Below are 25,327 nucleotides of genomic sequence, written 5' to 3'. Positions count from 1 at the left end.
CATCCTAAAATTTCACCCAAAAGCCCATTTCCTACCTTTTTGGGAATAGTGTAAACTCCATGCATTGGGTGTCAAGTAATGTATAGCCATTCAGAGGCCTGGGAAAAGTAATTTGGGTTTGTCAAATTTGTGGATTTGGCTCGAGACTCAAAATGGTTTCCTCGGATAGAATTCAAATATACAATGAGATCGCTACAATTCATTCTTAAATGCCTGTTTTGATCTGGTCATTTAGAGCCTTTTTTTTCCCCCCCCAAAATAGGAAGTTATTTTCCAGTGTCAAATGCTTGCCAAGAAACTAACTACAGGCAAGGGATTAAGTAGCAATTGGCAATACAATAAAGGTAATCTGATGAATAATGAAGAAAATTAAAGTGAAATTACTTCCCTTTTGATCAGGGATGGGCAACTGTGACCCGTGAGCACACGGAGTGGCCCCTCAATTAATTTTCGGGAGAAATGTTTTATTTTGGCTGGCACGGTGGGAGACTGGTCAGCACATCTGCCTCACAGTTCTGAGGACCGGGGTTCAAATCCCGGCCCCACCTGTGTGGAGTTTTCATGTTCTCCACGTGCCTGTGTGGGTTTTCTCTAGGCACTCCGGTTTCCTGCCACATCCCACAAACATCATGCATGGTCGGTTGATTTAAGACTCTAAATTGCCTGTAGGTGTGAATGTGAGTGCGAATGGTTGTTTGTTTATATGTGCCCTGCGATTGGCTGTCAACCGGTTCAGGGTGTCCCCCGCCTCTCGCCCGAAGATAGCTGGGATTGGCTCCAGCAGCCCGCGACCCTCGTGAGGATAAGTGTTAGAGTAAATGGATGGATGGATTTTTTTAAAATTTCATTTTCAACAACGTAGAGGAAATGTGGCCAGTTCTCCCACACACGAAGTGGCCCCAAGATTAATTTTAGGGCAAAAAAAAAAAGAAGATAATTGAATTTTTTTATTTTAGAAACATGGCCAGCTCTCACACGAGAATTTGAGAAAGCAGCCAATATTTGTCGATCGATCGATCGATCGATCTATGGAATGTATATCGTTCTTTCTGTCAATCTAACTATCTGGGTGTCGTCTGATTGGCTGATGGTGTTAATTGCTGATTGCCAGCACCTGACAAACAATTCTTCACCAGTTGTAAAAAACCCTTCACAGCTTGTGTTGGTCGCCTCCAATTAAAATATACAATGCACTCGCTACAATTCATTGTTGAATGCCTGTTGGTTTGATCTGGTCATTTAGTTTTTTTTTTTTCTTCCAAAAATAGGAAATGTTCATTTCCAGTGTCAAATGGTTGCCAACTAACTGTGCAGGCAAGGGATTAAGTAGAATTTGGCCATACAATAAAGGTAATCTGTATAATGAAATCGTAAAATTACTCTGAGTTTAACCTTAAATAAGAGGTGGGCAACGGTGCGACCCATGAGCACACTTCGAGTTGCCCCTCAACTAATTTTGGGGGAAAATGTTTATTTTTATTTTTAAATTTTTAAACATGGTAGAGGAAACGTGGCCAGTTCCCAAATTTGTAGTGGCCCCTAGATTAATTTTACAGCAAAAGAATATTTTTTAAATTTAATAAATGTGGTCGAGGAAACTGAGAATTTGAGAAGGGAGCCAATATCTATCTATCTATCTATCTATCTATCTATCTATCTATCTATCTATCTATCTATCTATCTATCTATCTATCTATCTATCTATCTATCTATCTATCTATCTATCTATCCATCCATCCATCTATCTATGGAATGTATATCGTTCTTTCTGCCCATCTTACGATCTGGGTATCATCTGATTGGAAGATGGTGTTAATTGCTGATTGCCAACACCTGAGACTCAATTAGTCACCAGGTATAAAAACCCTTCACAGCTTGTGTTGGTCACCTCAGTAGCTCTTCACCCTCACTGTGTCTGCTGCAGCAGCTGACTTTGGAAATGGGTACGGTTGGGTCTGTTTGGTTGCTTTTCGTGATCCCAGTGACAAGCTACAATAATTTGCTAATGGTGTTAATTGTTTTCTTGCTGTCTTTTTAAATCTATCTTTGGCAGAAAAGAAGGCGCTGATTGTGTATGCCCACCAGAGCCCCGCCTCTTTCAACGCTGCTGCCAAAGACATTGCTGTGGATGTTCTCACCGCGACGGGCTGCACGGTGACTGTGTCCGACCTCTATGCTATGAAGTTCAAAGCCACCGCTACAGCTGAGGACATCATTTCTGAGGGTAAGGAAAGCTGTCTGTGTTAGTTTTGGTGGTGCTTTTATCTCAACCAAAAACTGTTTATGGAAACCAACCACTTCATCTTAACTCTTGTGTGCAGAGTGGAATTGAAATTATTTTAAAATAATCTCTGCCAAAAGTGACTTCCACCTAATAATATGTTGTCTCCAACTTGTCCCCAGGTGAGGTCAAGCAGGCTGAGCACTTCCATTATGCCAAGGAGACCAAAGTGGCGTGGGAGGAAGGAAAACTGTCCGCTGACATCACTGAGGAGCAACGTAAACTCTCAGCGGCCGATCTCATCATCTTTCAGGTAGTCTGGCAAAGGGTTTTAAGGTTCCTCATCAAACGGTGCCCATTTGAGTCTCTAAGCACAAGTGCAATGATTTTCAGTTCCCCATGTACTGGTTCAGTCTGCCCGCCATCCTGAAGGGCTGGATCGACCGGGTGCTCGTGCCTGGCTATGCGCACTCCAAAGAGAAGCGGTACAGTCGGGGCATCTTCAAGGTGAGGGGTTTAAACTGGATTCATTACGTGTAAAGTGATTGTTTGAGGTGTCTACAAAATATAGCTTGTGATGTGCCCGTTAAATGTCTGACATTTTAAAATTTGGCCCTACTATTGTCAGAGGCTAATTTTAAATGCTACCCTCAAAGTTTCTGCCTGGGTGAAGAGCTGCAGTTTTTCCTCAGAACCATAGTTGCACTACAAGGAACCACTTTGCAGACCTGCGGTGTTTTCTTCTGATGACTGGCACTGCCCAAAATGCCTACCAATGTCCCAACTGTAGGGAAAAAATGCGAAGTGACTGTTCATGCCAATGTAGTGACTGACTGGTTCAAATGTATGCTTGTACTTTATCTGGCACCCATGATTCATGGCAACTTAAAACTGTAGTCTCATTTGCGCACTAATGTGGGTTTTGTTAGACAGGAAAGCTGCCCCCACCAAAAAACATTTAAACGAGGTGGTAACTGGTATATTATCTGTTTGGCTCACAGCTGCAGACTGCTTCTTAACCTGTTCTCCTCCTCCAGGACAAGAGAGCTGTGCTGTCTTTCACTACTGGCTCTCAGGATTCCATGTTCAGTGCTAATGGCATCAATGGTGACATGAATGTAACACTCTGGCCAATTCAGGTATTTTGTGCTTAATAGTGCCCGTCTTGCTCAATGACTACAAATGCTGAACATTTACATTTCAACAGAATGGCATCCTTCACTACTGTGGCTTCCAAGTTCTGGCACCTCAAATCTTCTGGGCTCCATCCCATGTGCCCCAGGAGACCCGCGCTGCCATGCTCCAGGCCTGGCGCAGTCGCCTTGAGGGTCTCTTGGAAGAGGCCCCGCTGTGTTTCACACCCATGGACTGCTTTGACGGAGAGGGCTTCCAGCTGAAGCCAGAGGTCCAGGAGAAGCACGCTGGCAAGAAGTTTGGGCTCACTGTGGGCACCCACATGGGACTGGCTGTACCACCTGACAACCAGATGAGGGCTGGTGTCTAAAGTATATCAACTTGATTAATAAAAAGCCTCGACCAGACTTGACATTTTGTATTTATTTCATAAATTTGGGCAAAATGTAAGCTTGGTCTGCTGCAATAAAAGCTATGCCACTGATCAAAGGTTTTGGAATTTATTGAATCAAGTGGCTCCCAACTTGACTAAAGCCACTACCTTGTCTTTGAACGCTTGTGCTGACTATGCTGGTGTATTTTAATGGTACTTTGGGAGCCTTTTGTTTTAGGTGATACTCAGTGTAAGAAGTTTAAGGAACTTTGTTGCGTAGCATTTGTTGTCGTTAAGGCTGCCTGTCAGCTAAAGGATATCCCAGCTGACTTTGGTCAAGCAGTGGGGTTGCTAGGTGCACTTGACAACTCTTTGCATATAAGATTTTCTCAGTGGCTGCTGACCTTGGTGTCACAGTATCAGCAGCAGGTTAAGATGGCTATGGAGAGACACGGGAAAGGTGGGGTGGGAAAAAAAACCCACTGAATTTTGCTGTTCAGGTCCTTTCTAGAAGTTGTGCAACAAAAGTACTAAGAAAATTTAAGTTGGATGTATGCATTCAAAAGTGTAGTGTTCAGATTTGGTTAGTGCCTTTTAGGTTCATCCTAAAGTCCCATTTCCTACCTTTTTTGGGAATTGTGTAAACTCCATGCATTGGGTGTCAAGTAATGTATAGCCATTCAGAGGCCTGGCAAAAGTAATTTGAGTTTGTCAAATTTGTGGATTTGGCTCGAGACTCAAAATGGTTTCCTCGGATAGAATTCAAATATACAATGAGCTCGCTACAATTCATTCTTAAATGCCTGTTTTGATCTGGTCATTTAGAGCCTTTTTTTTTTTCCCCCAAAAATAGGAAGTTATTTTCCAGTGTCAAATGCTTGCCAAGAAACTAACTACAGGCAAGGGATTAAGTAGCAATTGGCAATACAATAAAGGTAATCTGATGAATAATGAAGAAAATTAAAGTGAAATTACTTCCCTTTTGATCAGGGATGGGCAACTGTGACCCGTGAGCACACGGAGTGGCCCCTCAATTAATTTTTCGGGAGAAATGTTTTATTTTGACTGGCACGGTGGGAGACTGGTCAGCACATCTGCCTCACAGTTCTGAGGACCGGGGTTCAAATCCCGGCCCCACCTGTGTGGAGTTTTCATGTTCTCCACGTGCCTGTGTGGGTTTTCTCTAGGCACTCCGGTTTCCTGCCACATCCCACAAACATCATGCATGGTCGGTTGATTTAAGACTCTAAATTGCCTGTAGGTGTGAATGTGAGTGCGAATGGTTGTTTGTTTATATGTGCCCTGCGATTGGCTGTCAACCGGTTCAGGGTGTCCCCCGCCTCTCGCCCGAAGATAGCTGGGATTGGCTCCAGCAGCCTGCGACCCTCGTGAGGATAAGTGTTAGAGTAAATGGATGGATGTATTTTTTTAAATTTCATTTTCAACATCGTAGAGGAAATGTGGCCAGTTCTCCCACACACGAAGTGGCCCCAAGATTAATTTTAGGGCAAAAAAAAAAAGAAGATAATTGAATTTTTTTATTTTAGAAACATGGCCAGCTCCCACACGTGAGAATTTGAGAAAGCAGCCAATATTTGTCGATCGATCGATCTATGGAATGTATATCGTTCTTTCTGTCAATCTAACTATCTGGGTGTCGTCTGATTGGCTGATGGTGTTAATTGCTGATTGCCAGCACCTGAGAAACAATTCTTCACCCGGTATAAAAAACCCTTCACAGCTTATCTTGGTCGCCTCCAATTAAAATATACAATGCACTCGCTACAATTCATTGTTGAATGCCTGTTGGTTTGATCTGGTCATAATTTAGTTTTTTTTTTTTCCAAATAGGAAATGTTCCTTTCCAGTGTCAAATGGTTGCCAACTAACTGTGCAGGGAAGGGATTAAGTAGAATTTGGCCATACAATAAAGGGAATCTGTATAATGAAATCGTAAAATTACTCTGAGTTTAACCTTAAAATAAGAGGTGGGCAACGGTGCGACTCATGAGCACACTTGGAGTTGCCCCTCAACTAATTTTAGGGGAAAATGTTTTTTTTTATTTTTATATTTTTAAACATGGTAGAGGAAACGTGGCCAGTTCCCAAATTTGTAGTGGCCCCTAGATTAATTTTACAGCAAAAACATATTTTTTAAATTTAAAAAATGTGGTCGAGGAAACTGAGAATTTGAGAAGGGAGCCAATATCTATCTATCTATCTATCTATCTATCTATCTATCTATCTATCTATCTATCTATCTATCTATCTATCTATCTATCTATCTATCTATCTATCTATCTATCTATCCATCTATCTATGGAATGTATATCGTTCTTTCTGCCCATCTTACGATCTGGGTGTCATCTGATTGGAAGATGGTGTTAATTGCTGATTGCCAGCACCTGAGACTCAATTAGTCACCAGGTATAAAAACCCTTCACAGCTTGTGTTGGTCACCTCAGTAGCTCTTCACCCTCACTGTGTCTGCTGCAGCAGCTGACTTTGGAAATGGGTACGGTTGGGTCTGTTTGTGTGTTTGTTTGCTTTTCATGATCTCAGTGACAAGCTACAATAATTTGCTAATGGTGTTAATTGTTTTCTTGCTGTCTTTTTAAATCTAGCTTTGGCAGAAAAGAAGGCGCTGATTGTGTATGCCCACCAGAGCCCCGCCTCTTTCAACGCTGCTGCCAAAGACATTGCTGTGGATGTTCTCACCGCTACGGGCTGCACGGTGACTGTGTCCGACCTCTATGCTATGAAGTTTAAAGCCACCGCTACAGCTGAGGACATCATTACTGAAGGTACGAAAAGCAGTCTGTTTCAGTTTAGGTGTTGCTTTTATCTTAACCAAAAACTATTTATGGAAACCAACCACTTCATCTTAACACTTGTGTGCAGAGTGGAATTGAAATTATTAAAAAAAAAAAAAAAAATCTCTGCCGAAAGTGACTTCCACCTAATATGTAGTCTCCAACTTGTCCCCAGGTGAGGTCAAGCAGGCTGAGCACTTCCATTATGCCAAGGAGACCGAAGTGGCATGGGAGGAAGGAAAACTGTCCGCTGACATCACTGAGGAGCAACGGAAACTCTCAGAGGCCGATCTCATCATCTTCCAGGTAGTCTGGCAAAGGGTTTTAAGGTTCCTCATCAAACGGTGCCCATTTGACTCTCTAAGCACAAGTGCAATGATTTTCAGTTCCCCATGTACTGGTTCAGTCTGCCCGCCATCCTGAAGGGCTGGATCGACCGGGTGTTCGTGCCTGGCTATGCGCACTCCAAAGAGAAGCGGTACAGTCGGGGCATTTTCAAGGTGAGGTGTTTTAAACTGGCTTCATTTCATTTTGTGTAAAGTGACTGTTTGAGGTGTCTACAAAATATAGCTTGTGAGCTGCCTGTTAGAAAATGTCTGACATTTTTAAAATGTGGCCCTACTATTGTCAGAGGTTTATTTTAAATGCTAACCTCCAAGTTTCTGCCTGGGTGAAGAGCTGCAGTTTTTCCTCAGAACCATAGTTGCACTACATGGAACCACTTTTCAGATCTGTGGTGTTTGCTTCTAACTGGCACTGCCCAAAATGCCTACCAATGTCCCAACTGTAGGGAAAAAATGCAAAGTGACTGTTTTATACCAATGTAGTGACTGACTGGTTCAAATGTATGCTTGTACTTTATCTGGCACCCATGATTCATGGCAACTTAAAACTAGTCTCATTTGTGCACTAGTGTGGGATTTGTTAGACAGGAAAGCTGCCCCCACCCAAAAACATTTCAATGAGGTGGTAACTGGTATATTATCTGTTTGGCTCACAGCTGCAGAATGAGTCTTAACCTGTTTTCCTCTTCCAGGACAAGAGAGCTGTGCTGTCTTTCACTACTGGCTCTCAGGAGTCCATGTTCAGTGCTAATGGCATAAATGGTGACATGAATGTAACACTCTGGCCAATTCAGGTATTTTGCGCTTAATAGAACCCGTCTTGGTCAATGACTGCAAATGCTGAACATTTACATTTCAACAGAATGGCATCCTGCACTACTGTGGCTTCCAAGTTTTGGCACCTCAAATCTTCTGGGCTCCATCCCACGTGCCCCAGGAGGCCCGCGTCGCCATGCTCCAGGCCTGGCGCAGCCGCCTTGTGGGTCTCTTAGAAGAGACCCCGCTGTGTTTCACACCCATGGACTGCTTTGATGGAGAGGGCTTCCAGCTGAAGCCAGAGGTCCAGGAGAAGCACGCCGGCAAGAAGTTTGGGCTCACTGTGGGCACCCACATGGGACTGGCTGTACCACCTGACAACCAGATGAGGGCTGGTGTCTAAAGTATATCAACTTGATTAATAAAAAGCCTCAACCAGACTTGACATTTTGTATTTATTTCATAAATTTGGGCAAAATGTAAGCTTGGTCTGGTGAAACAAAAGATATGCCACTGATCAAAGGTTTTGGAATTTATTGAATCAAGTGGCTCCAAACGTGACTAAAACCACTGCCTTGTCTTTGAACACTTGGGCTGACTATGCTGGTGTATTTTAATGGTACTTTGGGAGCCTTTTGTTTTAGGTGATACTCTGTGTGAGAAGTTTGAGGAACTTAGTTGCATAGCATTTGTTGTCGTTAAGGCTGCCTGTGAGCTAAAGCATATCCCAGCTGACTTTGGTCAAGCAGTGGGGTGTGGTTGCTCGGCGCACTTGACAACTCTTTGCACACAAGATTTTCTCAGTGGCTGCTGACCTTGGTGTCACAGTATCAGCAGCAGGATATGGATATGGAGAGACACGGGAAAAGTGGGGTGGAAAAAAACAACTGAATTTTGCTGTTCAGGTCCTTTCTAGAAGTTGTGCAACAAAAGTACTGGGAAAATTTAAGTTGGATGTATGCATTCAAAAGTGTAGTGTTCAGATTTGGTTAGTGCCTTTTTAGGTTCATCCTAAAATTTCACCCAAAAGCCCATTTCCTACCTTTTTGGGAATAGTGTAAACTCCATGCATTGGCTGTCAAGTAATGTATAGCCATTCAGAGGCCTGGGAAAAGTAATTTGGGTTTGTCAAATTTGTGGATTTGGCTCGAGACTCAAAATGGTTTCCTCCTTGGATAGAATTAAAATTTACAATGAGCTTGCTACAATTCATTCTTAAATGCCTGTTGATTTGATCTGGTCATTTTAGTTTTTTTTTTTTTTTTTTTTTTCAAAAATAGGAAGTTATTTTCCAGTGTCAAATGCTTGCCAAGAAACTAACTACAGGCAAGGGATTAAGTAGCATTTGGCAATACAATGAAGGTAATCTGATGAATAATGAAGAAAATGAAAGTGAAATTACTTCCCTTTAGATCAGGGATGGGCAACTGTGACCCGTGAGCACACGGAGTGGCCCCTCAATTAATTTTTGGGAGAATTTTTTTATTTTGGCTGGCACGGTGGGAGACTGGTCAGCACATCTGCCTCACAGTTCTGAGGACTGGGGTTCAAATCCCGGCCCCACCTGTGTGGAGTTTTCATGTTCTCCACGTGCCTGTGTGGGTTTTCTCTAGGCACTCCGGTTTCCTGCCACATCCCACAAACATCATGCATGGTCGGTTGATTTTAGACTAAATTGCCTGTAGGTGTGAATGTGAGTGCAAATGGTTGTTTGTTTATATGTGCCCTGCGATTGGCTGTCAACCGGTTCAGGGTGTACCCCACCTCTCGCCCGAAGATAGCTGGGATTGGCTCCAGCAGCCCGCGACCCTCGTGAGGAGAAGCGTAAGTCAATGGATTTTTTTGATTTTATTTTAAAAATTTTAAACACAGTCGAGGAAATGTGGCCAGTTCTCCCACACTCGCAGTGGCCCCTAGATTAATTTTAGGGCAAAAAAATATATTTTTTTAATTTTAGAAACGTGGCTAGCGCCCACACACGTGAGAATTTGAGAAGGGAACCAATATTTATCGATCGATCGATTTATGGAATATATATCGTTCTTTCTGTCAATCTCGCTATCTGGATGTCATCTGATTGGCAGATGGTGTTAATTGCTGATTGCCAGCACCTGAGAAACAATTAGTCACCCGGTATGAAAAAAAACCTTCACAGCTTGTGTTGGTCGCCTCCAATTAAAATATCCAATCGCTACAATTCATTGTTGAATGCCTGTTGGTTTGATCTGGTCATAATTTAGTTTTTTTTTTTTTCCAAATAGGAAATGTTCCTTTCCAGTGTCAAATGGTTGCCAACTAACTGTGCAACTGTTAAGTAGAATTTGGCCATACAATAAATGGGAATCTGTACAATGAAATCGTAAAATTACTCCGAGTTTAACCTTAAAATAAGAGATGGGCAACGGTGTGACCCATGAGCACACTTCGAGTTGCCCCTCAACTAATTTTAGGGGAAAATGTTTATTTTTTATTTTTAAATTTTTAAACATGGCAGAGGAAATGTGGCCAGTTCCCAAATTTGTAGTGGCCCCTAGATTAATTTTTACAGCAAAAAAATATTTCTTAAATTTAAAAAATGATGATAGAGTAAACTGAGAATTTGAGAAGGGAGCCAATATCTATCTAATCTATCTATCTATCTATCTATCTATCTATCTATCTATCTATCTATCTATCTATCTGTGGAATGTATATCGTTCTTTCTGCCAATCTTACTATCTGGGTGTCATCTGATTGGCAGATGGTGTTAATTGCTGATTGCCAGCACCTGAGAATCAATTAGTCACCCGGTATAAAAACCCTTCACAGCTTGTGTTGGTCACCTCAGCAGCTCTTCACCCTCACTGTGCGTGTGCGGCAGCAGCTGATTTGGAAATGGGTACGGTTGGGTCTGTTTGTTTAGCTTTTCATGATCTCAGTGACAAGCTACTATGATTTGCTTATGGTGTTAATGTTTTCTTGCTCTCTTTTTAAATCTAGCTTTGGCAGAAAAGAAGGCGCTGATTGTGTATGCCCACCAGAGCCGCGGCTCTTTCAACGCTGCTGCCAAAGACATTGCTGTGGATGTTCTCACCGCTTCGGGCTGCACGGTGACTGTGTCCGACCTCTATGCTATGAAGTTTAAAGCCACCGCTACAGCTGAGGACATCATTACTGAGGGTAAGGAAAGCTGTCTGTTCTAGTTTAGGTGGTGTATTTATCTGAACTAAAATTTGTTGACAAAAAGAAACAACCACTTCATCTTAACACTTGTAACAGTGTGTTCTTGAAATAAATTTTTGTTAAAATCTGTGCCAAAAGTGACCTGTTGTGTCCAGACTGCAGCAAAATGCAAAGCTAGCCAATATTTTAGTTTGTGTAGTAATTTTACATTTTGTATTGCGTTGGTTTGAATGCAGGACAGTTTTACACTTTTAACATTGTTAAACTCAAAATTGAAAAAATTATGTATAGTGTAATTCATAAGTCTTGAGCAACTGCCAACTTTAAAGGGAAAATACCTGCTAGCATGTTTTGGTTACACAAAACTATGGGCTGGCTGCATTCGGTGCTTTTGAATGTTAAACTTGCATTTGTACTATTGCAGAGTCTTAATTTCCCGTATACACAGGTTAGTATGTGAATGAATTCCTCCATCATTACGCAATGAAGGGGGAAAAATACTCAAGGGTTGTACTTGTTGCAATCCCCAATCTGTATTAAATATAAAATCACTTGGTGTAACCAGCCATCAGGTGGGGCATTTCCCCTAATATGTAGTCTCCAACTTGTCCTCAGGTGAGGTCAAGCAGGCTGAGCACTTCCATTATGCCAAGGAGACCAAAGTGGCGTGGGAGGAAGGAAAACTGTCCGCTGACATCACCGAGGAGCAACGGAAACTCTCAGAGGCTGATCTCATCATCTTCCAGGTAGTCTGGCAAAGTGTTTTAAGGTTTCTCATCAAACGGTGCCCATTTGAGTCTCTAAGCACAAGTGCAATGGTTTTCAGTTCCCCATGTACTGGTTCAGTCTGCCCGCCATCCTGAAGGGCTGGATCGACCGGGTGCTCGTGCCTGGCTATGCGCACTCCAAAGAGAAGCGGTACAGTCGGGGCATTTTCAAGGTGGGGTGTTTTAAACTGGCTTCATTACGTGTAAAGTGACTGTTTGAGGTGTCTACAAAATATAGCTTGTGAGCTGCCTGTTAGAAAATGTCTGACATTTTAAAATTTGGCCCTACTATTGTCAGAGGTTTATTTTAAATGCTACCCTCAAAGTTTCTGCCTGGGTGAAGAGGTGCAGTTTTTCCTCAGAACCATAGTTGCACTACATGGAACCACTTGCAGATCTGTGGTGTTTGCTTCTAACTGGCACTGCCCAAAATGCCTACCAATGTCCCAACTGTAGGGAAAAAAATGCAAAGTGACTGTTCATACCAATGTAGTGACTGACTGGTTCAAATGTATGCTTGTACTTTATCTGGCAGCCATGATTCATGGCAACTTAAAACTAGTCTCATTTGTGCACTAGTGTGGGATTTGTTAGACAGGAAAGCTGCCCCCACCCAAAAACATTTCAATGAGGTGGTAACTGGTATATTATCTGTTTGGCTCACAGCTGCAGAATGAGTCTTACTGTTCTCCTCCTCCAGGACAAGAGAGCTGTGCTGTCTTTCACTACTGGCTCTCAGGAGTCCATGTTCAGTGCTAATGGCATAAATGGTGACATGAATGTAACACTCTGGCCAATTCAGGTATTTTGCGCTTAATAGAACCCGTCTTGCTCAATGACTACAAATGCTGAACATTTACATTTCAACAGAATGGCATCCTGCACTACTGTGGCTTCCAAGTTTTGGCACCTCAAATCTTCTGGGCTCCATCCCACGTGCCCCAGGAGGCCCGCGTTGCCATGCTCCAGGCCTGGCGCAGCCGCCTTCTGGGTCTCTTAGACGAGACCCCGCTGTGTTTCACACCCATGGACTGCTTTGACGGAGAGGGCTTCCAGCTGAAGCCAGAGGTCCAGGAGAAGCACGCCGGCAAGAAGTTTGGGCTCACTGTGGGCACCCACATGGGACTGGCTGTACCACCTGACAACCAGATGAGGGCTGGTGTCTAAAGTTTATAAACTTAATAAAAAGCGTCAACCAGACTTGACGTTTTGCATTGATTTCATAAATTTGGGCAAAATTTAAGCTTTGTCTGGTGCAATAAAAGATATGCCACTGATCAAAGGTTTTGGAATTTATTGAATCAAGTGGCTCCAAACTTGACTAAAACCACTGCCTTGTCTTTGAACACTTGGGCTGACTATGCTGGTGTATTTTAATGGTATTTTGGAAGCCTTTTGTTTTAGGTGATTCTTGGTGTAAGAAATTTGAGGAACGTTGTTGTACAGCATTTGTTGTCATTAAGGCTGCCTGTGAGCTAAAGCATATCCCAGCTGACTTTGGTCAAGCAGTGGGGTGTGGTTGCTCGGTGCACTTGACAACTCTTTGTACTACAAGATTTTCTCAGTGGCTGCTGACCTTGGTGTCACAGTATCAGCAGCAGGTTAAGATGGATATGGAGAGACATGGGAAAAGTGGGGGGGAAAACAAAACAGAATTTTGCTGTTCAGGTCCTTTTTAGAAGTTGTGCAAAAAGTACTGGGAAAATTTAACCGTTGGATGTATGCATTCAAAGGTGTAGTGTTCAGATTTGGTTATAGTACCTTTTATGTTCATCCTAAAATTTCACCCGAAAGTCCCATTTCCTACCTTTTTTGGGAATAGTGTAAACTACATGCATTGGGTGTCAAGTAATGTATAGCCATTCAGAGGCCTGGGAAAAGTAATTTGGGTTAGTCAAATTTGTGGATTTGGCTAAAGACTCGAAATAATAGTTTCCTCCTTGGATAGAATTAAAATATACAATGGATTTGCTACAATTCTTGAATGCCTGTTGATTCAAGCTAACACGAACACCGCATTGCTAACCCTCGCTGAACAAGTCAAAGAAATTGGAAAAAAAAAACACCCGGACTCACCCCTCATTATTCTCGGGGACTTTAACAACGCTAAACTCAACTATGAACTCCCTAAATACAAGCAGCACATCGACTGTCCTACCAGGGAAAATACTTTAGACCACTGCTACACTACGGTAAAAAACTCATACCGTGCTATACCTCGTGCAGCCCTGGCTTCGTCTGATCACTGCTTCATTCACTTAATACCGACGTACAGGCAAGAACTTAAAATGTGCGAAGCCTACAGTGAAAACAGTCAAAAAGTGGACCAATGAAGCCAAGATGGAACTTCAAAGCTGTTTCGACTGCACAGACTGGAGTGTCTTTGAAAATTCAGCAGGCAGCCTGGATGAATATACGGACACCGTCACATCCTATATCAGTTTCTGTGAAGAGGTTTGTGTACCAACAAAATCATTTCGCACATTCAACAAGAAGCCGTGGTTCATTGCTAAACTTAAGCAGCTTCGCCAAGCTAAGGAGAACGCATATCAGAGCGGGGACAGGGCCCTGTATAATCGAGCTAGAAACCAGCTGACTAAAGAAATTAACATTGCAAAGAGGATCTATGCAGCAAAGTTGGACAAACAGTTTAGCGCTAACGACTCTAAATCAGTCTGGCATGCATTCCAATCGCTGACTAATTACAAGCGACAATCCCCCCAAGCTGAGAACAATAGCACACTAGCCAACGACTTGAATACCTTCTACTGCAGATTTGAAAAGGTCAGTTTCACACCACACACCCACCCGGCCGCACCCGCGACCACAACCACACCTCTGACCTCTGCGTTAACCATCCATGAACAGGATGTGAGACGCATCTTCAAACAACAGAAGATTAACAAAGCGGCAGGCCCGGACCATGTGTCCCCATCCTGCCTCAAAGTCTGCGCGGACCAGCTCGCTCCAGTCTTCACTCAGATCTTCAACAGATCTTTGGAAATGTGCGAAGTTCCATCCTGTTTCAAACGCTCCACCATCATTCCAGTCCCCAAGAAACCTGCAATCTCTGGTCTGAATGACTACAGGCCTGTCGCTTTGACATCTGTGGTCATGAAGTCCTTTGAACATCTCGTGCTGGACCACCTCAAGAGTGTCACAGGTCCCCTGCTTGACCCCCTGCAGTTTGCCCACCAAGCGAACAGGTCTGCGGATGATGCAGTCAACATGGGACTGCACTTCACCCTAGAACACCTCGACAGTGCAGGGACCTACGCGAGGATCCTGTTCGTGGACTTCAGCTCAGCGTTCAACACCATCATCCCTGAACTCCTTTCAACCAAGCTTCTCCAGCTCAGCGTCTCACCTGCCATCTGCCAGTGGATTTACAGCTTTCTGACGGGCAGGACACAGCAGGTCAGGCTGGGGGAGGCCACCTCATCCACACGCAGCATCAGGACTGGGGCGTCCCAAGGTTGTGTCCTCTCTCCGCTGCTCTTCTCTCTCTACACGAACGACTGCACCTCAGCGAACCCGACTGTCAAACTCCTGAAGTTTGCAGATGACACCACTGTCATCGGCCTCATCAAAGACGGTGACGAGTCTGCATATCGACAGGAAGCGGAGCGGCTGGAGCTGTGGTAAGGCCGACACAACCTGGAGCTGAACACGCTCAAGACTGTAGAGATGATCGTGGACTTCAGGAGGCATCCTTCGCCACAGCTGCCCCTCACGTTGTCCAGCTGCCTTGTGTCAACCGTCGAGACCTTCAAGTTCCTGGGAATTAAAATCTCTCAGGACCTGAAGTGGGCGACCAACATCAACTCCTTCCTCAAAAAGGCCCAGCAGAGGATGTACTTCCTGCGGCTTCTGAGAAAGCACGGCCTGCCACCGGAGCTGCTGAGACAGTTCTACACAGCGGTCATCGAATCAGTCCTGTGTTCTTCCATCACAGTCTGGTTTGGTGCTGCTACAAAAAAGGACAAACTCCGACTGCAACGGACAATCAAAACTGCTGAAAGGATTGTCGGTACCCCCCTACCCACCATTGAGGACTTGCACGCTGCCAGAACTAAGACAAGGGCGTGCAAAATCATCTCGGACCCTCCGCACCCCGGTCACCAGCTCTTCCAGCTCCTTCCCTCAGGTAGGCGCTACCGATCAATGCAAACTAGAATTAGTAGACATTCCAACAGCTTCTTCCCTCTTGCGATCAACTTCTTAAACACCTAACCTATAATTCCATTACAATAAGATGGCAATTTTTTGACTTGAGTTCGTTGTCACATTTCTGTGGGGCCAATTATGTATTACTCGTGCACTCACTGTAGTTGTCTCGCCATGCTGCACTATTTGCATATACTGGCCACTCATGTCAGAGTAGCATCTGCTCCATTTGCACACTGATTGAGGAGTATCTGTAACATTTGCACAACCAACATTGTCCCAGATTATCACACTACTCGTCACTTAAAACCGCATACACTCCTTGAAGTCTCGGCGCCCTTTGCACAATGGTCATTGCACCGGACTATTGCAATATTAGTCATTCGAACTGCTCTAAGTGCTAGAGGACTCTGCATCTTTTTGCACAATTGTTTTTTTATCAATGTCTTTATGTCCCCAAAGTGTTCTGTAAATTGACTGTCTGTTGTACTAGAGCGGCTCCAACTACCGGAGACAAATTCCTTGTGTTTTGGACATACTTGGCAAATAAAGATGATTCTGATTCTGATTTGATCTGGTCATTTAGAGCCATTTCCCCCCCCCCCCCCCCCCCCAAAATAGGAAGTTATTTTCCAATGTCAAATGCTTGCCAAGAAACTAACTGTACAGGCAAGGGACGAAGTAGCATTTGGCAAGACAATAAAGGTAATCTGACGAATGAATAATATATAATAGTGCAATTACTTCCCTTTAGATCAGGGATGGGCAACTGTGACCCGTGAGCACACGGAGTGGCTCCTCAATTAATTTTAGGGAGAAATTTTTTATTTTGGCCGGCACGGTGGGCGACTGTTCAGCACATCTGCCTCACAGTTCTGAGGACTGGGGTTCAAATCCCGGCCCCACCTGTGTGGAGTTTGCATGTTCTCCCCGTGCCTGCGTGGGTTTTCTCCAGGCACTCCGGTTTCTTGCCACATCCCACAAACATCATGCATGGTCGGTTGATTTAAGACTCTAAATTGCCTGTAGGTATGAATGTGAGTGCGAATGGTTGTTTGTTTATATGTGCCCTGCGATTGGCTGTCAACCGGTTCAGGGCTCTTGCCCGAAGATAACTGGGATAGGCTCCAGCAGGAAATGTGGCCAGTTCTCCCACACACATAGTGGCCCCGAGATTAATTTTCGGGCAAAAAAAAAAAATAATTGAATTTTTTAATTTTAGAAACGTGGCCAGCGCCCACACACGTGAGAATTTGAGAAGGGAGCCAATATTTGTCGATCGATCTATCTATGGAATGTATATCGTTTTTTTCTGTCAATCTAACTATCTGGGTGTCATCTGATTGGCAGATGGTGTTAATTGCTGATTGCCAGCACCTGAGAAACAATTCGTCACCCGGTATAAAAAACCCTTCACAGCTTGTGTTGGTCACCTCCAATTAAAATATACAATGCACTCGCTACAATTCATTGTTGAATGCCTCTTGGTTTGATCTGGTCATAATTTAGTTTTTTTTTTTTTTTTTTTTTTTTTTCTTCTTCTTTCTTTTCTTTCCTTCCTTCCTTCCAAAAATAGGAAATGTTCCTTTCCAGTGTCAAATGGTTGCCAACTAACTGTGCAGGGAAGGGATTAAGTAGAATTTGGCCATACAATAAAGGGAATCTGTACAATGAAATAGTAAAATTACTCTGAGTTTAACCTTAAAATAAGAGGTGGGCAACGGTGCGACTCATGAGCACACTTCGGGTTGCCCCTCAACTAATTTTAGGGGAAAATGTTTTTTTTAATTTTTATATTTTTAAACATGGTAGAGGGAACGTGGCCAGTTCCCAAATTTGTAGTGGCCACAACATTAATTTTACGGCAAAAAAATCTTTTTTAAATTAAAAAAATGTGGAAGAGGAAACTGAAATTTTGAGAAGGGATCTATCTATCTATCTATCTATCTATCTATCTATCTATCTATCTATCTATCTATCTATCTATCTATCTATCTATCTATCTATCTATCTATCTATCTATCATCTATCTATCTATCTATCTATCTATCTATCTATCTATCTATCTATCTATCTATCTATCTATCTATCTATCTATCTATCTATCTATCTATCAATGGAATGTATATCGTTCTTTCTGTCAATCTTACTATCTGGGTGTCATCTGATTGGCAGATGGTGTTAATTGCTGATTGCCAGCACCTGAGAATCAATTAGTCACCCGGTATAAAAACCCTTCACAGCTTGTGTTGGTCACCTCAGCAGCTCTTCACCCTCACTGTGCGTGTGCGGCAGCAGCTGATTTGGAAATGGGTATGGTTGGTTCCTTTTGAGTGTTTGTTTGCTTTTCATGATCTCAGTGACAAGCTACAATGATTTGCTTATGGTGTTAATATGTTTTCTTGCTGTCTTTTTAAATCTAGCTTTGGCAGAAAAGAAGGCGCTGATTGTGTATGCCCACCAGAGCCGCGGCTCTTTCAACGCTGCTGCCAAAGACATTGCTGTGGATGTTCTCACCGCTTCGGGCTGCACGGTGACTGTGTCCGACCTCTATGCTATGAAGTTTAAAGCCACCGCTACAGCTGAGGACATCATTACTGCGGGTAAGGAAAGCTGTCTGTTCTTGTTTAGGTGGTGTATTTATCTGAACTAAAAATTGTTTCCAAAAAGAAACAACCACTTCATCCTAACACTTGTAACAGCGTGGACTTGAAATCAATTTTTGTTAAAATCTGTGCCAAAAGTGACCTGTTGTGTCCAGACTGCAGCAAAATGCAAAGCTAGCCAATATTTTAGTTTGTGTAGTAATTTTACATTTTGTATTGCGTTGGTTTGAATGCAGGACAGTTTTACACTTCTAACATTGTTAAACTCAAGAAAATTGAAAACATTATGTACAGTATAGTGTAATTCATAAGTCTTGAGCAACTGCCAACTTTAAAGGGAAAGTACCTGCTAGCATGTTTTGGTTACACAAAACTATGGGCTGGCTGCACTCGGGGCTTTTGAATGTTAAACTTGCATTTGTAATATTGCGGTCTTAATTTCCTGTATACACAGGTTAGTATATAAATGAATTCCTCCATCATAAAGCAATGAAGGGGGAAAAAATACTCAAGGGTTATACATGTTGCAATCACCAATCTGTATTAAATATAAAATCACTTGGTGTAACCAGCCATCAGGTGGGGCATTTCCCCTAATATGTAGTCTCCAACTTGTCCTCAGGTGAGGTCAAGCAGGCTGAGCACTTCCATTATGCCAAGGAGACCAAAGTGGCGTGGGAGGAAGGAAAACTGTCCGCTGACATCACCGAGGAGCAAAGGAAACTCTCAGAGGCTGATCTCATCATCTTCCAGGTAGTCTGGCAAAGTGTTTGAAGGTTTCTCATCAAACGGTGCCCATTTGAGTCTCTAAGCACAAGTGCAATGGTTTTCAGTTCCCCATGTACTGGTTCAGTCTGCCCGCCATCCTGAAGGGCTGGATCGACCGGGTGCTCGTGCCTGGCTATGCGCACTCCAAAGAGAAGCGGTACAGTCGGGGCATTTTCAAGGTGAGGTGTTTTAAACTGGCTTCATTATGTGTAAAGTGACTGTTTGAGGTGTCTACAAAATATAGCTTGTGAGGTGCCCGTTAAATGTCTGACATTTTAAAATTTGGCCCTACTATTGTCAGAGGCTAATTTTAAATGCTACCCTCAAAGTTTCTGCCTGGGTGAAGAGCTGCAGTTTTTCCTCAGAACCATAGTTTCACTACATGGAACCACTTTGCAGACCTGCGGTGTTTGCTTCTGATAACTGGCACTGCCCAAAATGCCTACCAATGTCCCAACTGTAGGGGAAAAAATGCAAAGTGACTGTTCATGCCAATGTAGTGACTGAATGGTTCAAATGTATGCTTGTACTTTATCTGGCAGTCATGATTCATGGCAACTTAAAACTAGTCTCATTTGTGCACGAGTGTGGGTTTTGTTAGACAGGAAAGCTGCCCCCACCAAAAAACATTTAAACAAGGTGGTAAATGATATCTGTTTGGCTCACAGCTGCAGACTGCTTCTTAACCTGTTCTCCTCCTCCAGGACAAGAGAGCTGTGCTGTCTTTCACTACTGGCTCTCAAGAGTCCATGTTCAGTGCTAATGGCATCAATGGTGACATGAATGTAACACTCTGGCCAATTCAGGTATTTTGCGCTTAATATCGCCAGTCTTGCTCAATGACCGCAAATGCTGAACATTTACATTTCAACAGAATGGCGTCCTGCACTACTGTGGCTTCCAAGTTCTGGCACCTCAAATCTTCTGGGCGCCATCCCATGTGCCCCAGGAGGCCCGCGTTGCCATGCTCCAGGCCTGGCGCAGCCGCCTGGAGGGTCTCTTGGAAGAGACCCCGCTGTGTTTCACACCCATGGACTGCTTTGATGGAGAGGGCTTCCAGCTGAAGCCAGAGGTCCAGGAGAAGCACGCCGGCAAGAAGTTTGGGCTCACTGTGGGCACCCACATGGGACTGGCTGTACCACCTGACAACCAGATGAGGGCTGGTGTCTAAAGTATATCAACTTGATTAATAAAAAGCCTCGACCAGACTTGACATTTTGTATTTATTTCATAAATTTGGGCAAAATGTAAGCTTGGTCTGGTGCAATAAAAGCTATGCCTCTGATCAAAGGTTTTGGAATTTATTCAGAATCAGAATCATCTTTATTTGCCAAGTATGTCCAAAACACACAAGGAATTTGTCTCCGGTAGTTGGAGCCGCTCTAGTACAACAAACAGTCAATTTACAGAACACTTTGGAGACATAAAGACATTGATAAAAAAACAATTGTGCAAAAAGATGCAGAGTCCTCTAGCACTTAGAGCAGTTCGAACGACTAATATTGCAATAGTCCGGTGCAATGACCATTGTGCAAAGGGCGCTGAGACTTCAAGGAGTGAATGCGGTTTAAAGTGACGAGTAGTGCGATCATCTGGGACAATGTCGGTTGTGCAAATGTTACAGATACTCCTCAATCAGTGTGCAAATGGAGCAGATGCTACTCTGGCATGAGTGGCCAGTATATGCAAATAGTGCAGCATGGCGAGACAACTACAGTGAGTGCACAAGTAATACATAATTGGCCCCACAGAAATGTGACAACGAACTCAAGTCAAAAAATTGCCAGCTTGTTGTAATGGAATTATAGGTTAGGTGTTTAAGAAGTTGATCGCAAGAGGGAAGAAGGTGTTGGAATGTCTACTAGTTCTAGTTTGCGTTGATCGGTAGCGCCTACCTGACGGAAGGAGCTGGAAGAGCCGGTGACCGGGGTGCAGACTGTCCGAGAGGATTTTGCACGCCCTTGTCTTAGTTCTGGCAGCGTGCAAGTCCTCAATGGTGGGTAGGGGGGTACCGACAATCCTTTCAGCAGTTTTGATTGTCCGTTGCAGTCGGAGTTTGTCCTTTTTTGTAGCAGCACCAAACCAGACTGTGATGGAAGAACACAGGACCGATTCGATGACCGCTGTGTAGAACTGTCTCAGCAGCTCCGGTGGCAGGCCGTGCTTTCTCAGAAGCTGTTTTTTTTTTTTTTTTTTCTTTTCAGAATCAAGTGGCTCCAAACTTGACTAAAACCACTGCCTTGTCTTTGAACACTTGGGCTGACTATGCTGGTGTATTTTAATGGTACTTTGGGAGCCTTTTGTTTTAGGTGATACTCGGTGCAAGAAGTTTGCGGAACTTTGTTGTATAGCATTTGTTGTCGTTAAGGCTGCCTGTGAGCTAAAGCATATCCCAGCTGACTTTGGTCAAGCAGTGGGGTGTGGTTGCTCGGTGCACTTGACAACTCTTTGTACAACAAGATTTTCTCAGTGGCTGCTGACCTTGGTGTCACAGTATCAGCAGCAGGTTAAGATGGATATGGAGAGACATGGGAAAAGTGGGGGAAAACAGAATTTTGGTATTCAGTTCCTTTTTAGAAGTTGTGCAACAAAAGTACTGGGAAAATGTAACAGTTGGATGTATGCATTCAAAAGTGTAGTGTTCAGATTAGGTTAGCGTGTCTTTTAGGTTCATTCTAAAATTTCACCTGAAAGCCCATTTCCTACCTTTTTGGGAATTGTGTAAACGTGCATGCATTGGGTGTCAAGTAATTTATAGCCATTCAGAAGCCTGGGAAAAGTAATTTGTGGATTTGGCTCAAGACTCAAAATGGTTTCCTCCTTGGATGGTATTAAAATATCCAATCCAGTTGCTACAATTCATTGTTGAATGCCTGTTGGTTTGATCTGGTCATAATTTAGTTTTTTTTTTCCAAATAGGAAATGTTCCTTTCCAGTGTCAAATGGTTGCCAACTAACTGTGCAGGCAAGAGATTAAGTAGAATTTGGCCATACAATAAAGGTAATCTGTATAATGAAATAGTAAAATTACTCTGTTTAACCTTAAAATAAGAGGTGGGCAACGGTGCGACCCATGAGCACACTTAGAGTTGCCCCTCAACTAATTTTAGGGGAATTTTTTTATTTTATTTTTTTAAACATGGTAGAGGAAACGTGGCCAGTTCCCATTCCCAATTTTGTAGTTAGGGTTAGGGTTAGGGGCCCCTAGATTTTTACGGCCAAAAAATATTTTTTTAATTTAAAAAATGTGGTCGAGGAAACTGAGAATTTGAGAAGGGAGCCAATATCTATCTATCCATCCATCCATCTATCTATCAATGGAATGTATATCGTTCTTTCTGTCAATCTTACTATCTGGGTGTCATCTGATTGGCAGATGGTGTTAATTGCTGATTGCCAGCACCTGAGAAACAATTCGTCACCCAGTATAAAAACCCTTCACAGCTTGTGTTGGTCACCTCAGCAGCTCTTCACTCTCACTGTGTCCGCTGAAGCAGCTGACTTTGGAAATGGGTACGGTCGGTTCCTTTTGAACGCTTGTTTGCTTTTCATGTTCTCAGTGACAAGCTACAATGATTTGCTGAAGGTATTAATTGTTTTCTTGTTCTCTTTTTAAATCTAGCTTTGGCAGAAAAGAAAGCGCTGATTGTGTATGCCCACCAGAGCCGCGGCTCTTTCAACGCTGCTGCCAAAGACCTTGCTGTGGATGTTCTCACCGCTTCGGGCTGCACGGTGACTGTGTCCGACCTCTATGCTATGAAGTTTAAAGCCACCGCTACAGCTGAGGACATCATTACTGAGGGTAAGGAAAGCTGTCTGTTCTAGTTTAGGTGGTGCTTTTATCTGAACTAAAAATTGTTTACAAAAAGAAACGACCACTTCATCTTAACACTTGTAACAGCGTGGACTTGAAATAAATTTTTATTCAAATCTGTGCCAAAAGTGACCTGTTGTGTCCAGACTGCAGCAAAATGCAAAGCTAGCCAATATTTTAGTTTGTGTAGTAATTTTAGATTTTGTATTAAGTTGGTTTGAATGCAGAACAGTTTTACACTTCTAACATTGTGAAACTCAAGAAAATAGAAAAAAATGATGTCAAGTATAGTGTAATTCATAAGTCTTGAGCAGCTGCCAACTTTAAAGGGAAAGTACCTGCTAGCATATTTTGGTTACACAAAACTATTGGCTGGCTGCACTCGAGGCTTTTCAATGTGAAACTTGCATTTGTAATATTGCAAAGTCTTAATTTCCTGTATACACAGGTTAGTATGTGAATGAATTCCCCCATCATAAAGCAATGAAGGGGGGAAAATACTCAAGGGTTATACTTGTTGCAATCACCAATCTTTATTAAATATAAAATCAGGTGGGGCATTTCCCCTAATATGTAGTCTCCAACTTGTCCTCAGGTGAGGTCAAGCAGGCTGAGCACTTCCATTATGCCAAGGAGACCAAAGTGGCGTGGGAGGAAGGAAAACTGTCCGCTGACATCACCGAGGAGCAACGGAAACTCTCAGAGGCCGATCTCATCATCTTCCAGGTAGTCTGGCAAAGTGTTTTAAGGTTTCTCATCAAATGGTGCCCATTTGAGTCTCTAAGCACAAGTGCAATGGTTTTCAGTTCCCCATGTACTGGTTCAGTCTGCCCGCCATCCTGAAGGGCTGGATCGACCGGGTGCTCGTGCCTGGCTATGCGCACTCCAAAGAGAAGCGGTACAGTCGGGGCATTTTCAAGGTGAGGTGTTTAAACTGGATTCATTTCATTATGTGTAAAGTGACTGTTTGAGGTGTCTACAAAATATAGCTTGTGAGCTACCTGTTAGTCTGACATTTGGCTCATTTTAAATGCTTAAGTTTCTTCCCGGGTGCCGAGCTGCAGTTTTTCCTCAGAACCATAGTTGCACTACATGGAACCACTTTTCAGAGCTGCAGTGTTGAATGCACAGATTGAAATTTGCTTCTGATAACTGGCACTGCCCAAAATGCTTACCGATGTGCCAACTGTTGGGGGGGGGGGGGGGGGGAGTGCAAAGTGACAGTTCATGGCTCATCTTCATCTTATCTGTTTGGCTCACAGCTGCAGAATGAGTCTTAACCTGTTTTCCTCTTCCAGGACAAGAGAGCTGTGCTGTCTTTCACTACTGGCTCTCAGGAGTCCATGTTCAGTGCTCACGGCATCAATGGTGACATCAATGTAACACTATGGCCAATTCAGGTATTTTGCGCTTAATATTGCCAGTCTTGCTCAATGACCGCAAATGCTGAACATTTACATTTCAACAGAATGGCATCCTTCACTACTGTGGCTTCCAAGTTCTGGCACCTCAAATCTTCTGGGCTCCATCCCACGTGCCCCAGGAGGCCCGCGCCGCCATGCTCCAGGCCTGGCGCAGCCGCCTTGGGGGTCTCTTGGAAGAGGCCCCGCTGTGTTTCACACCCATGGACTGCTTTGATGGAGAGGGCTTCCAGCTGAAGCCAGAGGTCCAGGAGAAGCACGCTGGCAAGAAGTTTGGGCTCACTGTGGGCACCCACATGGGACTGGCTGTACCACCTGACAACCAGATGAGGGCTGGTGTCTAAGTTTATCAACCTGATTAATAAAAAGCTTCAACCAGACTTGACATTTTTTTCATAAATTGAATATATTGGAGTCTACTAATCTACTGTATGGGCAAAATGTAAGCTTGGCCCGGTGCAATAGAAGATATGCTACCGATTAAATGTTTTGGTAGAATTTATTGAATCAAGTGGCTTCAAAGTTGATTAACTTCTGCCTTGCCTTTGAACACTTGGCCTGAATATGCTGGTGTATTTTAATAGTTTGAGAGCTGTTTTGGGTGCTACTTGGTGCAAGAAGTTTGAGGAACTTCTTTCTTTTGAGTTTGTCCTCATGCGGGCTGCCAGTGAACTGAGTGTTAAAATATTAGGTTGAGATCCAGACACTGGAAGTCCAAAAAAAGCATCTGTGAATTTTGCTGTTCAGGTCCTGTTACAGTTATTCAAAAGTACTGAGAAACTAGAACAGTTGGCTTTATGCGTTCAAAAGTATAGCGGTCAGATTTGGTTATAGTGCCTTTTGGATTCATCCTCAAATTTCACCCGAAAGCCCCATTTTCCTGCATTTTGGGAGTAGTGAGAAATATATGCCTGGGAGGTAAAGTATAGTCGTTCAGAGGCCTAGGGAAAGTAATTTGGGTTAGTGGAATCATTTGTGGAC

At 43.3% G+C, this 25,327-nt stretch overlaps 5 protein-coding genes across 5 annotated transcripts; all 5 read left to right on the top strand.

The window, feature by feature from the left end:
• Positions 1–2,034: 2,034 nt before the first annotated feature.
• Positions 2,035–3,725, top strand: LOC133410759 (NAD(P)H dehydrogenase [quinone] 1-like; the record flags this gene model as incomplete). Its single annotated transcript, XM_061692259.1, has 5 exons — positions 2,035–2,224; positions 2,404–2,534; positions 2,615–2,728; positions 3,259–3,360; positions 3,429–3,725. Coding segments are annotated over 5 exons (834 nt in total), but the record flags the coding sequence as incomplete, so codon positions are not given.
• A 438-nt stretch (positions 3,726–4,163) lies between these two features.
• Positions 4,164–8,044, top strand: LOC133410637 (NAD(P)H dehydrogenase [quinone] 1-like). Its single transcript, XM_061692047.1, has 6 exons — positions 4,164–4,188; positions 6,353–6,532; positions 6,717–6,847; positions 6,928–7,041; positions 7,578–7,679; positions 7,748–8,044. Exons 1-6 carry the CDS (start codon positions 4,164–4,166, stop codon positions 8,042–8,044), a joined length of 849 nt encoding a protein of 282 aa, XP_061548031.1.
• Positions 8,045–10,515: 2,471 nt separating this feature from the next.
• Positions 10,516–12,737, top strand: LOC133410636 (NAD(P)H dehydrogenase [quinone] 1-like). The gene is made up of 6 exons (XM_061692045.1): positions 10,516–10,519; positions 10,621–10,800; positions 11,419–11,549; positions 11,630–11,743; positions 12,271–12,372; positions 12,441–12,737. The coding sequence occupies exons 1-6, from the start codon at positions 10,516–10,518 to the stop codon at positions 12,735–12,737; spliced, it is 828 nt and encodes a 275-aa protein (XP_061548029.1).
• Positions 12,738–18,046: 5,309 nt separating this feature from the next.
• On the top strand, positions 18,047–20,282 carry LOC133410635 (NAD(P)H dehydrogenase [quinone] 1-like). The gene is made up of 6 exons (XM_061692044.1): positions 18,047–18,050; positions 18,161–18,340; positions 18,966–19,096; positions 19,177–19,290; positions 19,816–19,917; positions 19,986–20,282. The coding sequence occupies exons 1-6, from the start codon at positions 18,047–18,049 to the stop codon at positions 20,280–20,282; spliced, it is 828 nt and encodes a 275-aa protein (XP_061548028.1).
• Positions 20,283–22,620: 2,338 nt separating this feature from the next.
• Positions 22,621–24,690, top strand: LOC133410634 (NAD(P)H dehydrogenase [quinone] 1-like). Its single transcript, XM_061692043.1, has 6 exons — positions 22,621–22,624; positions 22,698–22,913; positions 23,521–23,651; positions 23,732–23,845; positions 24,224–24,325; positions 24,394–24,690. The coding sequence occupies exons 1-6, from the start codon at positions 22,621–22,623 to the stop codon at positions 24,688–24,690; spliced, it is 864 nt and encodes a 287-aa protein (XP_061548027.1).
• Positions 24,691–25,327: the final 637 nt, after the last annotated feature.

This window comes from Phycodurus eques, chromosome 12, assembly GCF_024500275.1.
Source record: "Phycodurus eques isolate BA_2022a chromosome 12, UOR_Pequ_1.1, whole genome shotgun sequence".
NCBI classification, from domain to species: Eukaryota; Metazoa; Chordata; class Actinopteri; order Syngnathiformes; family Syngnathidae; genus Phycodurus; species Phycodurus eques.
Note: the sequence above shows the minus strand (reverse complement) of the source record. Positions and strands in the feature narration are given on the sequence as shown.

Excerpts from the sequence above, each read along its gene's own strand:
- LOC133410637 (XM_061692047.1), top strand. The coding sequence starts at position 4,164 with ATGGCTATGGAGAGACACGGGAAAG. Across the intron at positions 7,042-7,577 it reads ACAGTCGGGGCATTTTCAAG|GACAAGAGAGCTGTGCTGTC; the intron begins GTGAGGTGTTTT and ends TTCCTCTTCCAG. Across the intron at positions 7,680-7,747 it reads TAACACTCTGGCCAATTCAG|AATGGCATCCTGCACTACTG; the intron begins GTATTTTGCGCT and ends ACATTTCAACAG.
- LOC133410635 (XM_061692044.1), top strand. Across the intron at positions 19,097-19,176 it reads CTGATCTCATCATCTTCCAG|TTCCCCATGTACTGGTTCAG; the intron begins GTAGTCTGGCAA and ends AATGGTTTTCAG. Across the intron at positions 19,291-19,815 it reads ACAGTCGGGGCATTTTCAAG|GACAAGAGAGCTGTGCTGTC; the intron begins GTGAGGTGTTTT and ends CTCCTCCTCCAG.
- LOC133410634 (XM_061692043.1), top strand. Across the intron at positions 22,914-23,520 it reads TGAGGACATCATTACTGAGG|GTGAGGTCAAGCAGGCTGAG; the intron begins GTAAGGAAAGCT and ends ACTTGTCCTCAG. Across the intron at positions 23,846-24,223 it reads ACAGTCGGGGCATTTTCAAG|GACAAGAGAGCTGTGCTGTC; the intron begins GTGAGGTGTTTA and ends TTCCTCTTCCAG.
- LOC133410636 (XM_061692045.1), top strand. Across the intron at positions 11,550-11,629 it reads CTGATCTCATCATCTTCCAG|TTCCCCATGTACTGGTTCAG; the intron begins GTAGTCTGGCAA and ends AATGGTTTTCAG. Across the intron at positions 11,744-12,270 it reads ACAGTCGGGGCATTTTCAAG|GACAAGAGAGCTGTGCTGTC; the intron begins GTGGGGTGTTTT and ends CTCCTCCTCCAG.